The sequence below is a fragment of the Ranitomeya imitator genome, chromosome 5 (assembly GCF_032444005.1).
Source record: "Ranitomeya imitator isolate aRanImi1 chromosome 5, aRanImi1.pri, whole genome shotgun sequence".
Lineage (NCBI taxonomy): Eukaryota > Metazoa > Chordata > Amphibia > Anura > Dendrobatidae > Ranitomeya > Ranitomeya imitator.
Window position 1 is genome coordinate 523,998,835 of NC_091286.1, and position 14,082 is coordinate 524,012,916.

The 14,082-nt window shown below is 45.5% G+C and overlaps 1 protein-coding gene across 9 annotated transcripts in view; it reads left to right on the forward strand.

Moving 5' to 3' along the window:
• The window catches only part of DOCK10 (dedicator of cytokinesis 10), a 448,273-nt gene that overhangs the window by 329,788 nt on the left and 104,403 nt on the right, over positions 1–14,082 (forward strand). For all 9 annotated transcript variants that reach the window (XM_069727557.1, XM_069727548.1, XM_069727554.1 and 6 more), the window contains exons 27-29: positions 6,011–6,082; positions 8,193–8,339; positions 8,766–8,849. In XM_069727557.1, the coding sequence (XP_069583658.1) occupies positions 6,011–6,082; positions 8,193–8,339; positions 8,766–8,849 (303 nt within the window). The remainder of the gene's footprint in view (positions 1–6,010; positions 6,083–8,192; positions 8,340–8,765; positions 8,850–14,082) is intronic.

Consider the following 14,082-nt stretch of genomic DNA (forward strand, 5'->3'; position numbering starts at 1 on the left):
ATTGCTAGGAAATCCCCACATGTAATCAAACTGTCTAGTAGCTGTAAATCATTCAGCTGCAGCGATGAAAACTAAATCTCCGAGTAGTCATAAATGCTCGGAGACCACCCCAGCGTGCTCTGGAAAACCCGAGCAACGAGTACTCTCGCTTATCACTAGCCACAACCTTTCCAAAATTCCATGACAGTTAGATGCTGTTATCAAGTCTTGGACATAAGGAACCCATATACCTTGGATAAACGTCTCTCCCCACTCCCAGAGAGGAAAGCTATAAATTGCTTCTAGACACCTTGGCGGCAACTTATCTTCCAAGAGAACAAATAGGTCAGGTACTTAAATTCTATTTGCCTGTTCTCTCCTCTGACATCATCTGTCGGGAGAGAGTCAAGATGTACATTAGATACTTGGCCAATCCCTACTAAATTAAATATCAATAATTGCTCTGGAGATTTCCTTCAGTAAGCCTGTAAAATAATGTGTAATATCACCAGTAAATAGGAAAATATGAAGTTTCATGGTGTCCGCAAAAGAGGTTCACTGTGGTGATGAAACACAGGATCCATAATGGGTGTTAAAGTTCCACTTATACCCAGGCCTTGGTGCCTAATGGACTCCTCTGCACTTTACGAAGACACCAGTATTAGGGTATGTGTTCACAATGTCTTTTAGACAAGTTTTTCAAGCAGAAGATGCTTCAGGAAAATGCACAGAATATTTTTTGGCTACTTGTGTGTGCAAAATAGTCAGCAACTTTCAAGCAGAAGTCACAGTAGAATGCACAGGTTACTTTTTCTAAAAAAGCCCTCTCACACACGTATGTTATATACTCACCTACTGCCATCCTCTCCATTATCCAGCACCGTTCTGCTTACCTTCTCAGTGACGTCACCGCTCTTCACATTATCCATTTCACTCTATGCGTGAGCTGGAAATCTGTACAATGTAAGACTATGAAGCCACGTCCTGACACTCCATAGGTTTGCATTGTAAATGCCACCTCTGGGTCACGCAGAGCGCAGTCTGACCCGGAGAGTCTGAGGAGCAGAGACGTCACTGAGAAGAGGAGCAGAACAGCCTGGATACTAGAGAAGGTGGGAGTAAGTGAGTGTATTAACACACGTGAAACTAAATACACAAATTTATTAAACAAATCGTCATGGTAGGGCTTCTTTAGCCACGTTGCACCTTTACAAGTATTAAGCAGTTAAAAAAGCTAAAAATAAACCCTGAACATATGTAGAGGCATTTACCATGTCCATGCAGCCTCCTTTACATTGGCCTTGATGAACAGCGGTGATAGCAGGGAGACGGACGGTCCTTCTCCTGTCTTCTGATTCGGAGTGGGTAGATGGAAGGCTAGGATATAGTTCGCCGGCACGGAGACCAACAAGTCAGAAGCTTATAGAGGCGAGACACCCTTTCCCCTGATTGCAGAATAAATGTAAAGAATCCTTTCCAGTTGATCCCCCTGTCACTGCTTAGCCTCAAAATCCCTTCGGTCCTTACCAGGTAGTTCCTCAATTAAAGCCCCAACGGACCGGCAGATAGAGGACGCGGGCCGTTCGTTTTTTTTGTGGCCTCAGGCTCGGCACTCACCCCTTTTTTTGCCGTGGTATGGGTATCTATTGCTATGGTCTCTTGGTCCGATACCCTGAGCAGGACCATACAAGGTGCTGACTTTCCTCTGGAAGCAGCAGAACTATCCAGTCAGGTCTCCTTAGCCAGGGAATATCTCTTGTATGCGTCCCTACACTCTGCCCTATGCTGTGCTTACAGCTGCAACTCCCATCACCATCTGATGGACACTATGGCAGGGATGGCGAACGGACGCTGCGTCCAAAATGTCTTTGACGTCTCTGCCCTACCAGACCGGGTGCTTACTCGGCGAGAAGCCTTATTAGCTTATTTATGACCCTACAGGAGAAAACAAAATTCCCTCCCTAGCAAAGTCTAGGCATCTTTTTTCATCAACAGGAACATTTTGGGTTCTTTCGTAGGCAGACATCTATTCCTATCTTGTCATATCTGGCTCTCCGCCCTTCAAGACGAATGAGCCAGTCTCCTGGTGTCTTTCGCATGTGTTTCCTCCCGGACTACAGCATGGTTCCTCCCTGAAAAAAGAATGGCGGAGCAGTTTGGCTCTTCCTGGACCTGAAGTTATGCAATAAGTTCGTCATGATCCTACAGAAGGGAGCGCTTCCGCTCTGTCATCACTTCAACGTAGAAGAGGGAGTTTCCTAGCATTCATCGACATACGGGATGCTTACCTTCATATCTCGATCTTTCCAACTCTAGCAGGTTCCTGCGTCTCGCCATTCAAGAGGAACATTTCCAACTTAAGACTTTGCCCCTCGGCCTCACCACCGATCCCAGGGTGTTCACAAGGGTCACGGCGGTTGTCATGTCCATTCTGCATGCTCGGAGTAGAGTCGTCCTGTCATACCTAGCATCCTCCTAATCAACGGGCAGGCTTTCAAAGCCTGCACGTACGTGTCCGTATCCCTTTGGACACTTTTTTCCCGCTTGGGCTGGCTGATAGACTTAAATAAATCTTTCCTGGTCCTGGCTCAGCAGGTATCCCTTTTAGGAATGACCCCACACCTCCCGAGGGTTGGTATTTTTCCCTCGAGACAAGGTCATAGACCTTCAACAGGGGACTCGGGCACTTTGTCGCCCTTTTCCTCACTATCGGCTGGGACAGGAATCCATTCTCTTTCCACCATCTATGCCACTTGTCTCTGATCACACGGTCCAGGGGTGCTGGTCACTTCGGGAGTTGCCCTTTCAATCAACGGCTTGAAGATCCGAGCGATTCGATTGTCCCTGAGACGGTTCGATCACCCCCTGGTGAGTCACACCATCTGAATATAGTTAGACAATGCCACGGTTGTGTAGTATATCAATTATCAAGGAACCATCTGCAGCAGGGTGGCAAGTCGTGAGGTGGAACACATTCTCCGCTGGGTCGAGATGTCACACTCAGTCATCTCAGCGGTTCACATCCTGAGAGTGGAAAGCTGGGTGCCAGACTTCCTCAGATGTCAGGGTCTTGTCTCGGGAGAGTGATCACTTCCACAGGAGGTATTCCACCAGATTTGTCATCGCTGGGGGTCTCTGGATGGAGACCTGGGTGCATCATGGCTAAATGCCAAAGTACCCGGGCTCATAGCCAGCCCCAGTCTCAGAAGTCATTGGGGCGGATACACCTTCCGTTTGTGGTGTCAGATTCGTCCTCGGTTACTTCTGAGGGTCATCGCAATGATCAAGGTAGCAAGCAATCTGACGATCCTTGTCTCTCTGGACTGGCCTCAACGGGCGTGGTATGCGGGCTTGGCTCAGCTCAGCTTGGCTCAGCTCATCATCAGGGCCCTGTGCTTACCCGTCTGGCCGTTGGATCCTGAGTCCTAACCCAAGTAGGGTTCTATCGGGAGGTGGTTTCCTCTATGTTTCACGCTCGTAAACATGTATCAGGGCGCATTTATTGGAGCACATTTTTCACCACACCTGGAAAGTGTTTTTCGCAGGGTGCAACCAGGCAGCCCCCACATGTACTTATGCTGGCTATCAGATGTAAATCATTCAGCTGTGGCAAGAAAAACTAAATCTCCGAGCACTAAAAAATACTCGGAGGACCCCTGAGCATGCTCAAGAATTCTCGAGTAATGAGTATATTCAATCATCACTATTAATTATTCTAATTTACTGAGATAATAGCTTTTTGGGTTTTCATCGGCTGTAAGTCATAATCATCAACATTAACATCAATAAACACTTGAAATAGATCACTCTGTTTGTAATGACTCTATATAATATATGAGTTGAGTGAAGAACTGAAATAAATTAACTTTTGATGATATTCTAATTTTGTGATAATCACCTGTATCTGCCCTACGCTAAGCCCCTGAATAAATAATTGCCCCTCACTATATTCCTTGCACAAAATATGATCCCACTGCTTCACACTGCTCTCTCACACTGAGTCACCCCTATAGGTACCAGTCTCTAAACTGTGCCCCCTTATCACTCTCCCCCTCCTTGGTATAATGTTGCCTCCTGTCTGTGCCCTTACACTGTTCCCGCATGCTACACCCCTCACACTACTCAGTCTCTATTCTGTGCCCACTCACACTTTTTTTCCCACCATACTGTCTCCTCGCACATTTCCTCCTCCCTCCTCATACATTTACCTTCTCACTGTCCATACTGCCTCCTCACACATCCCTCTAACTTCCTATACTGTGTGCACACCCATCCCATCGCCCTCACTCCCCATACTGTGTCCTACATTTTTTCCTCTCTCTTCATAGTGTGTCTGCACTCATACCGCTACTCACCATACTGTGTCTGCACCCATCCCCCCATACATGCCCCCCATCTCATACCTTCCTCCTCATTTTGTGTCTTCAAATTTCTCCCGCTCCCCATATTGTGTCTGCACCTGTCCCTTCCTTGCTCCCCAAATTTGTGATCTCAAATCATCTCCCATTTTACAAAATCTCTCCAAGTCAGTAAATACCCCCTCACACATACAGTAAATACCCCCCCACACAGTAAATATCATATCCCCCACACAGTAAACACCCTCCCCCCCACACACAGAGTAAATATCCCGCCCACACACAGTAAATACCCTCCTCCACACACGCGCACAGTAAATACCCCCTCACACACAGTAAATACCACACACACAGTAAATACCCCCCTCACATACACAGTAAATACCCCCTCACACACAGTAAATACCCCACACACAGTAAATACCCCCTCACACACACAGTAAATACCCCCATACACAGTAAATAATCTCTTTATGCACACAGTAAATAGCCCCCTCATACACACACAGTAAATATCCCCCTCACACACAGTAAATACCCACATACACACTAAATGCATCCCCCAATAAACACCACCCACACCCAGTAAATACCCCCACACACACACACTAAATACAATAACACACACACAAACTAAATACCCACACACAGTAAATTCACCTACACAGCAAATTCACCCCCCCAGTAAACACTCCCCCAGGTAATGAAATACCCTTCCAAGCAGTAAATACACACCTCCATTTCTTCGGTGTCTTCAGCTCCACTAACGTGGAACACTTACTACCAATCTGCGCCTCTTCAGTGCTCTCGCATTCAGCATACTGGAGGCAGATTCTCGAAAATTAGAAACATGCTTCCTAGGGATAAGGCTATATTCACACGTTGCGGTTTTTACCGCGGAACCGCAGCGATTTTGCCGCTGCGGGTCCGCTGCAGTTTCCATAGCGTTTCCATTTACATGTAAACCCTATGGAAACCGCAAACCGCTGTGCACATGCTGCGGGAAAAACCGCGCGGGAACGCAGCGGTTTAAAACCCGCAGCATGTCACTTCTTTGTGCAGAATCGCTGCGATTCTGCACCCATAGGAATACATTGAACCGCTTACTTCCCGCATGGGGCTGTGCCCACGTTGCGGGAAGTAAGCGGATAATGTGCGGATGGTACCCGGGGTGGAGGAGAGGAGACTCTCCTCCAGGCCCCGGGAACCATATTTGGGGTTAAAAAAAAGAATAAAAATAAAAAATCATGTTATACTCACCCTCTGAAGTCAGCGCTGCACGCGGCCGTCCGGTCAGAGTTGCTGTGCGACCAGGACCTTCGGTGACGTCGCGGTCACATGACCGTGACGTCACGAAGGGTCCTTCTCGCACAGCATCTCTGGAACCGGACCGCCGGGTGCAGCGCCGAGGGATCGGGACGTCAGAGGGTGAGTATAACCAATTTTTATTATTTTTAACATTTCTATTGATGCTGCATATTGCTGCATATGCAGCATCAATAGTATAGGCGGAAACCCGCAGCGGAAACCGCGGAACAAACCGCGATAAATCTGCAGGGAGAAACGCAGTTGTTTTGCCCTGCAGATTTATCAAATCCGCTGCGGGAGAACCCGCAGGGACAGGACGCTATGTGTGAACATAGCCTAACACTGGATTTGTATTCTTTTCACAGCACTCCCAGTTTTTCTTTGAGATAATTATCAAGTCCATGGCTCAACATCTTCATGATAAGGACATGATGCAGGTAAATTGGTCATATATGTTACGTCACGGGAATAAACTGCAGAATTAATTCCTATTCTTAGGCTACGTTCCCATGATGAGTGTTTAATGAGTGTTTAATGATGCAGACTTTCTGCACCTATTAGGTAAATTAGGTTACTTGTGTTTTCTTAGGCTGCTTTCACACATCAGGTTTTTTGTTTCAGGCTAAATCCGGCTCTCGGGAGAAAAACCAGAACTGGAAAAAATAAAAAACGGATCCGGTTTTTCCCCCAATGACTTGTATTAGCGCCGGATTGCGCCGGATGGCCCAGCGTTCCTTCCGGTTTGATGCCGGATCCGGCGTGCACTCGATTCCGGCGTCTGGAAAAAATGTCTATTGTAACGTTTTTTGTCTCCGGCGAAAAAGCCTGAAGCGCCGTATTGCTAGAATGGAAGCCTATGGGAGCCGGAAGGTGCCGGATGCAGAAAATGGCGGATCAGGCGACCTGATCCGGTTTTTAAAACTGAGCATGCTCCAATTTTTTTTATCCAACAATCTAGATAGGCTAGCCGGATCCGTCAAAAAAACGGATCCGTCGCATCAGTTTTTCACAATCTGCGCCAGATCCAGTTTTTCCAACATTTGCCGGATTTAGCCTGAAACAAAAAACCTGATGTGTGAAAGTAGCCTAAATTGTGTTTTTGTGTGATTCTTTTTTACATATATTTTTATCATGTTTTTGACGCTGCTGTTTTTATCTTTTTGGTATCTCATGTTTTAAATAAAGCTGCTTTGTTTTTTAAACTTCCTGTCATTTGGCTTTGACAAGACTTTATTGATACATTCATGTGTGGATTACATGTGTTTTTAGTTCATTTCCACAGTGGAAACGCACTAAAACCACTAAGCTATGCGTTTTTCACATGTGGATTTTTCAAATCTAATGTAATTCTATGGGGAAAATCTGCACATAAAATTCAGCGTATCTGCAAGAGAAATTGATATGTAGATTTGAAACACTCAAATCAGTTTACGCTGAGTAAAAAGAAGCACAGTGGGCAGGAGATTTCTATAAATCCCATCTTCTTCAGCGGAGATGGTGTATCTTGTGTAAGTTGTGAGAACATTTCATATACAACAAGTGGTGCAACGCCATACTGGGTATAAGGGCAGAGACAGACTGTCGTATTTACCGTGCGAGAATCGCATCGTAAACCTCGCACTGGCTGTCGGCTCTCCTGACCTGAGCTTGGCAGCTGCATAGACATACAGTACATCACACTGTCTTGCCCAGGTCAGGAGAGGTGCCAGGCCAGTGCGTGCAATGCGATGGGATTCGCGCATGAGTTATACTGCAGTCTGTTTCTGCCCTTAGAGGGGAAAGCAAATCAAAAGTGTGACCAAGTGTCACGATTTTACCCTTATTTTAACTGACAATGGTTTAGTTTAGATCATGGCAACAACTTCTAGTAATTCTCCTATGACCCTAAGTGGGAGCAGGAGGGGACACAGACAGAACAGGGCCCCTGTGCAAGAACAATATAATGGCCCCTTGCAGTCCAACAGCTCCTCATAATGCATAATTCCCCTTGCTTTGGAGGTGTAAGTGGGCCTCCTTCTTGGGCCCCTGTTTGCTGCACAGGTTGCAGGAAGGGTATGTCCGCCCCTGGTGGGGAGCCACATGCAGGGGGCAACATAGGCACATATGACACTGATCTCAAGGGTAGTGACCATCAAATAACATCTTCATAAAGCTACATATTGATGCGATGATAGTAGTGTCCATACTATAGAACATGTTTGATAACTTTCCTATGATTTTGGGACACAGATTTACTGTTGTTGCAAATATACCACATTTGCCGTCTGACACAACTACTTTCAGTTGCAAAATAAAACCTTTCTGCATCATCATGTCATACAGTCATCTGCACAACTTATAGTTCTACAAGATCAGTAACAATGACGAAGCTGTTATCAGGCCTCTTAAAAGCATTTATATTACAGCCTGTCCGTTCCCAGCTGACATATGGCAGCTTTTAGCAGCACCTCTAGTGGTAGCGCATCTAGATCTTTTATACTTCTGTTATATGCAATGGCCGAGCTGGCAGCACTTTATCTCTGATTGAAACTTTCCTCTATTTGTAAGGTTGAGCGCACTAAAAGGTTCCCTAAAACCTTCCACAACGAATTGGAATCGCTTGTCATGAGCTTCTCCGACCATATCATCTGGAAATACAAAGATGCCATGGAGGAGACCAAAAGGGCTAACTCCAGCCTTGCCTGGTTTCTGAAGGTAAAAGTTGGTCAATGATTCGATTGTTCCCATTAGTTGTTCTTGTTTAGACAATTCTTTGCTTGGGCTGTAATAATTGAGTTTTATATCATTATTTAAAGGGGTTGTTCTACCACGTTTAGAAGTTATCCCCTATCCCATGTGATTGGCGATAATTTCCTGATTGCTGACATTAACATTCAAGCTTTGCAAAAGGTAAAATCTGCTCCAACAACTGTCAGATTTGCAACATTGGACTGATTTTACCATTTCTGCTATATGGCTATGTGGATTTAAAGACCCCTTTACACATATTTTATTGTACTTCTCAAAACATACCCTCCACATCTGAACATGACCTTATAATTTATAGTGCATGAAGAGTCTTGTGCATGTGAGCAATTGTTTAATTTAGTTTAAAACAATTCTACAATCTTTGATTCCTAGCGCTGTTTCACATTTATGGACCGTGGCTTTGTATTCAAGATGATAAGTGGCTGCATCAGTATGTTCAGCCCGGGAGACCACAAGGTAAAGGGTTCATATACTAACACCATTGAAGTACATTATGTTCTTGCTTGTCTAGTAGATAACATATTAAGTTACATGTACTTTTAATAACATTTCTGCACATAATGAAAATCACCCAGACCACATGTAAGGCCTTATTATGTTGTACGTATGTGTTCTATCCATGTTCAAGGATACAATATGTATCCATTATAGTTTATTGGGCTATTGTTTTTTCACTGACCGTGTGTCTCTCCAAAACTCACGGATACGTGCATTACATCCGCAGCACAGATGGAAAGTTCCAGTACAAGTCTCTGTGTCTGTTAAAAATACATACAGGAAACACATGACATCAATGTGTAATCCATGATTAACATTGCAAAGCATACGTGAGGTTTTGTAATTTATCCATACCTAAAAAACACTGATGACACAGTTACTCATGGATCTAAAACACTGATGACACACTGACACATGGATCCAAAACACTGATGACACACTGACACATGGATCCAAAACACTGATGGACACACTGACACATGGATCCAAAACACTGATGACACACTGACTCATGGATCCAAAACACTGATGACACACTTACACATGGATCCAAAACACTGATGACACACTGACACATGGATCCAAAACACTGATGACACACTGACACATGGATCCAAAACACTGATGACACACTGACTCATGGATCCAAAACTCTGATGACACACTAACACATGGATCCAAAGCACTGATGACACACTGACAGAAGGATCCAAAGCACTGATGACACACTGACAGAAGGATCCAAAACACTGGTGACACACTGACAGAAGGATCCAAAACACTGATGACACACTGACAGAAGAATCCAAAACACTGATGACACACTGACTCATGGATCCAAAACTCTGATGACACACTGACACATGGATCCAAAACACTGATGACACACTGACACATGGATCCAAAACACTGATGACACTCTGACTCATGAATCTAAAACACTGATGACCCACTGTCATATGGATCCAAAACATTGATGACACACTGAAATATGGATCCAAAACTCTGATAACACACTGACTCATGAATCTAAAACACTGATGACCCACTGTCATATGGATCCAAAACACTGATGACACACTGAAACATGGATCTAAAACACTGATGACACATTGACACACAGATCCAAAACACTGATGACACACTGACACATGGATCCAAAACACTGATGACACACTGACACACAGATCCAAAACACTGATGACACACTGACACACAGATCCAAAACACTGATGACACACTGACATATAAATCCAAAACACTGATGACTAACTGGCACATGGATCCAAAACACTGATGACACACTGGCACATGGATCCAAAACACTGATGACACACATTTCTTTTTTTTGCATATATGAAAAACATGGATGAAAGGGGTCTAAGGGCTCATTCATGTGTATTTTAATCTGTCCTTTGGAAGTCCAATGGGTGAGTATGCCCATGAGTTGCCAATTCTGACTTTCCAGCATAGACAGGTCACTCACATTGGCGTAACATGAAGCTAATGGCCTCTGGGGCAAAACTGTTATGACCTGGTGCTAAGGACAATAATGGACCTGGTGGTTAAGAGCACACGGAATGACTTGATAGTTACTAATAATATAGGACGAGCTCTGAGACGTGGGAACTCTGCTGACCGCAATCCCTAATCCTATCACACACACTAGAAATAGCCGTGGATTGCTCCTAACTCTCCCTATGCAACTCGACACAGCCTAAGAAACTAGCTAGCCCTAGAGATAGAAAAATAAGCCTACCTTGCCTCAGAGAAATTCCCCAAAGGAAAAGGCAGCCCCCCACATATAATGACTGTGAGTAAAGATGAAAATTACAAACACAGAGATGAAATAGATTTAGCAAAGTGAGGCCCGACTTACTGAACAGACAGAGGATAGGAAAGGTAATTTTGCGGTCAGCACAAAAAACTACAAAAAGACCACGCAGAGGGCGCAAAAAGACCCTCCGCACCGACTCACGGTGCGGAGGCGCTCCCTCTGCGTCCCAGAGCTTCCAGCAAGCAAGACAAAAAATCAAAATAGCAAGCTGGACAGAAAAATAGCAAACCAGAGAAAAACAAGCAGGAACTTAGCTTCAGCTGGGAAGACAGGTCACAAGAACGATCCAGGAGAGAACTAGACCAATACTGGAAAATTGACAGGTGGCATGGAGCAATGATCTAAGTGGAGTTAAATAGAGCAGCCAGCTAACGAATTAACCTCGTCACCTGTGGAAGGAAACTCAGAAGCCGCAGCTCCACTCACAACCACCAGAGGAAGCCCATGGACAGAACCAGCCGAAGTACCATTCATGACCACAGGAGGGAGCTTGACAACAGAATTCACAACAGTACCCCCCCTTGAGGAGGGGTCACCGAACCCTCACCAGAGCCCCCAGGCCAACCAGGACGAGCCAAATGAAAGGCACGAACCAGATCGGCAGCATGAACATCGGAGGCAAAGACCCAGGAATTATCTTCCTGACCATAACCCTTCCACTTGACCAGGTACTGGAGTTTCCGTCTCGAAATACGAGATTCCAAAATCTTCTCCACCACATACTCCAACTCCCCCTCAACCAACACTGGGGCAGGAGGATCAACGGATGGAACCACAGGCGCCACGTATCTCCGCAACAATGACCTATGGAATACATTATGGATGGCAAAAGAAGCTGGAAGGGTCAAACGAAACGACACAGGATTGAGAACCTCAGAAATCTTATACGGACCAATGAAACGAGGCTTAAACTTAGGAGAGGAAACCTTCATAGGAACATAATGAGACGACAACCAAACCAAATCCCCAACACGAAGTCGGGGACCCACACAGCGCCGGCGGTTAGCGAAACGTTGAGCCTTCTCCTGGGACAATGTCAAATTGTCCACCACATGAGTCCAAATCTGCTGCAACCTATCCACCACAGTATCTACACCAGGACAGTCCGAAGACTCAACCTGCCCTGAAGAGAAACGAGGATGGAAACCAGAATTGCAGAAAAACGGCGAAACCAAAGTAGCCGAGCTGGCCCGATTATTAAGGGCGAACTCAGCCAAAGGCAAAAAGGACACCCAATCATCCTGATCAGCAGAAACAAAGCATCTCAGATATGTTTCCAAAGTCTGATTAGTTCGTTCGGTTTGGCCATTTGTCTGAGGATGGAAAGCCGAGGAAAAAGACAAATCAATGCCCATCCTAGCACAAAAGGCTCGCCAAAACCTCGAAGCAAACTGGGAACCTCTGTCCGAAACGATGTTCTCCGGAATGCCATGTAAACGAACCACATGCTGGAAAAACAATGGCACCAAATCAGAGGAGGAAGGCAATTTAGACAAGGGTACCAAATGGGCCATCTTAGAGAAGCGATCACAAACCACCCAAATGACCGACATCTTTTGAGAGACAGGGAGATCCGAAATAAAATCCATAGAGATATGCGTCCAGGGCCTCTTCGGGACCAGCAAGGGCAAAAGCAACCCACTGGCACGAGAACAGCAGGGCTTAGCCCGAGCACAAGTCCCACAGGACTGCACAAAAGAACGCACATCCCGCGACAAAGACGGCCACCAAAAGGATCTAGCCACCAAATCTCTGGTACCAAAGATTCCAGGATGACCAGCCAACACCGAACAATGAACCTCAGAGATAACTCTACTAGTCCATTTATCAGGGACAAACAGTTTCTCTGCTGGGCAACGGTCAGGTCTATCAGCCTGAAATTTTTGCAGCACCCGCTGCAAATCAGGGGAGATGGCAGACAAAATTACCTCCTCTTTGAGAATACCCGCCGGCTCAGGAACACCCGGAGAGTCGGGCACAAAACTCCTTGACAGGGCATCAGCCTTCACATTCTTAGAGCCTGGAAGGTACGAAACCACAAAATCAAAACGGGAGAAAAATAGCGACCAACGAGCCTGTCTAGGATTCAACAGTTTGGCAGACTCGAGATAAGTCAAATTCTTGTGATCCGTCAAGACCACCACGCGATGCTTGGCTCCTTCAAGCCAATGACGCCACTCCTCGAATGCCCACTTCATGGCCAACAACTCTCGATTGCCAACATCATAATTGCGCTCAGCAGGCGAAAACTTTCTAGAAAAGAAGGCACATGGTTTCATCACCGAGCCATCAGAACTTCTTTGCGACAAAACAGCCCCTGCTCCAATCTCAGAAGCATCAACCTCGACCTGAAACGGAAGCGAAACATCTGGCTGGCACAACACAGGGGCAGAAGAAAAACGACGCTTCAACTCCTGAAAAGCTTCCACAGCCGCAGAAGACCAATTGACCACATCAGCACCCTTCTTGGTCAAATCAGTCAACGGTTTAGCAACACTAGAAAAATTACTGATGAAGCGACGATAAAAATTAGCAAAGCCCAGGAACTTTTGCAGACTCTTCACAGATGTCGGCTGAGTCCAATCATAAATGGCCTGGACTTTAACAGGGTCCATCTCGATAGTAGAAGGGGAAAAAATGAAACCCAAAAATGAAACCTTCTGAACTCCAAAGAGACACTTTGACCCCTTCACAAACAAAGAATTCGCACGAAGGACCTGGAACACCATTCTGACCTGCTTCACGTGAGACTCCCAATCATCCGAGAAGACCAAAATATCATCCAAATATACAATCAGGAATTTATCCAGGTACTCTCGGAAGATGTCATGCATAAAGGACTAAAATACTGATGGAGCATTGGAAAGCCCGAATGGCATAACCAGGTACTCAAAATGGCCCTCGGGCATATTAAATGCTGTTTTCCATTCATCGCCCCGTTTAATACGCACAAGATTATACGCACCACGAAGATCTATCTTGGTGAACCAACTAGCCCCCTTAATCCGAGCAAATAAATCCGACAGCAGCGGCAAAGGGTACTGAAATTTGACTGTGATCTTATTAAGAAGGCGGTAATCAATACAAGGTCTCAAAGAACCATCCTTCTTGGCCACAAAAAAGAATCCTGCTCCCAATGGTGACGACGACGGGCGAATATGACCCTTCTCCAAGGATTCCTTTACATAACTCCACATAGCGGCGTGCTCTGGCACAGATAAATTGAACAGTCGGCCCTTAGGGAACTTACTACCAGGAATCAAATTGATAGCACAATCGCAATCCCTATGAGGAGGTAGGGCACTGGATTTGGGCTCATCAAATACATCCCGGTAATCTGACAAAAACTCCGGG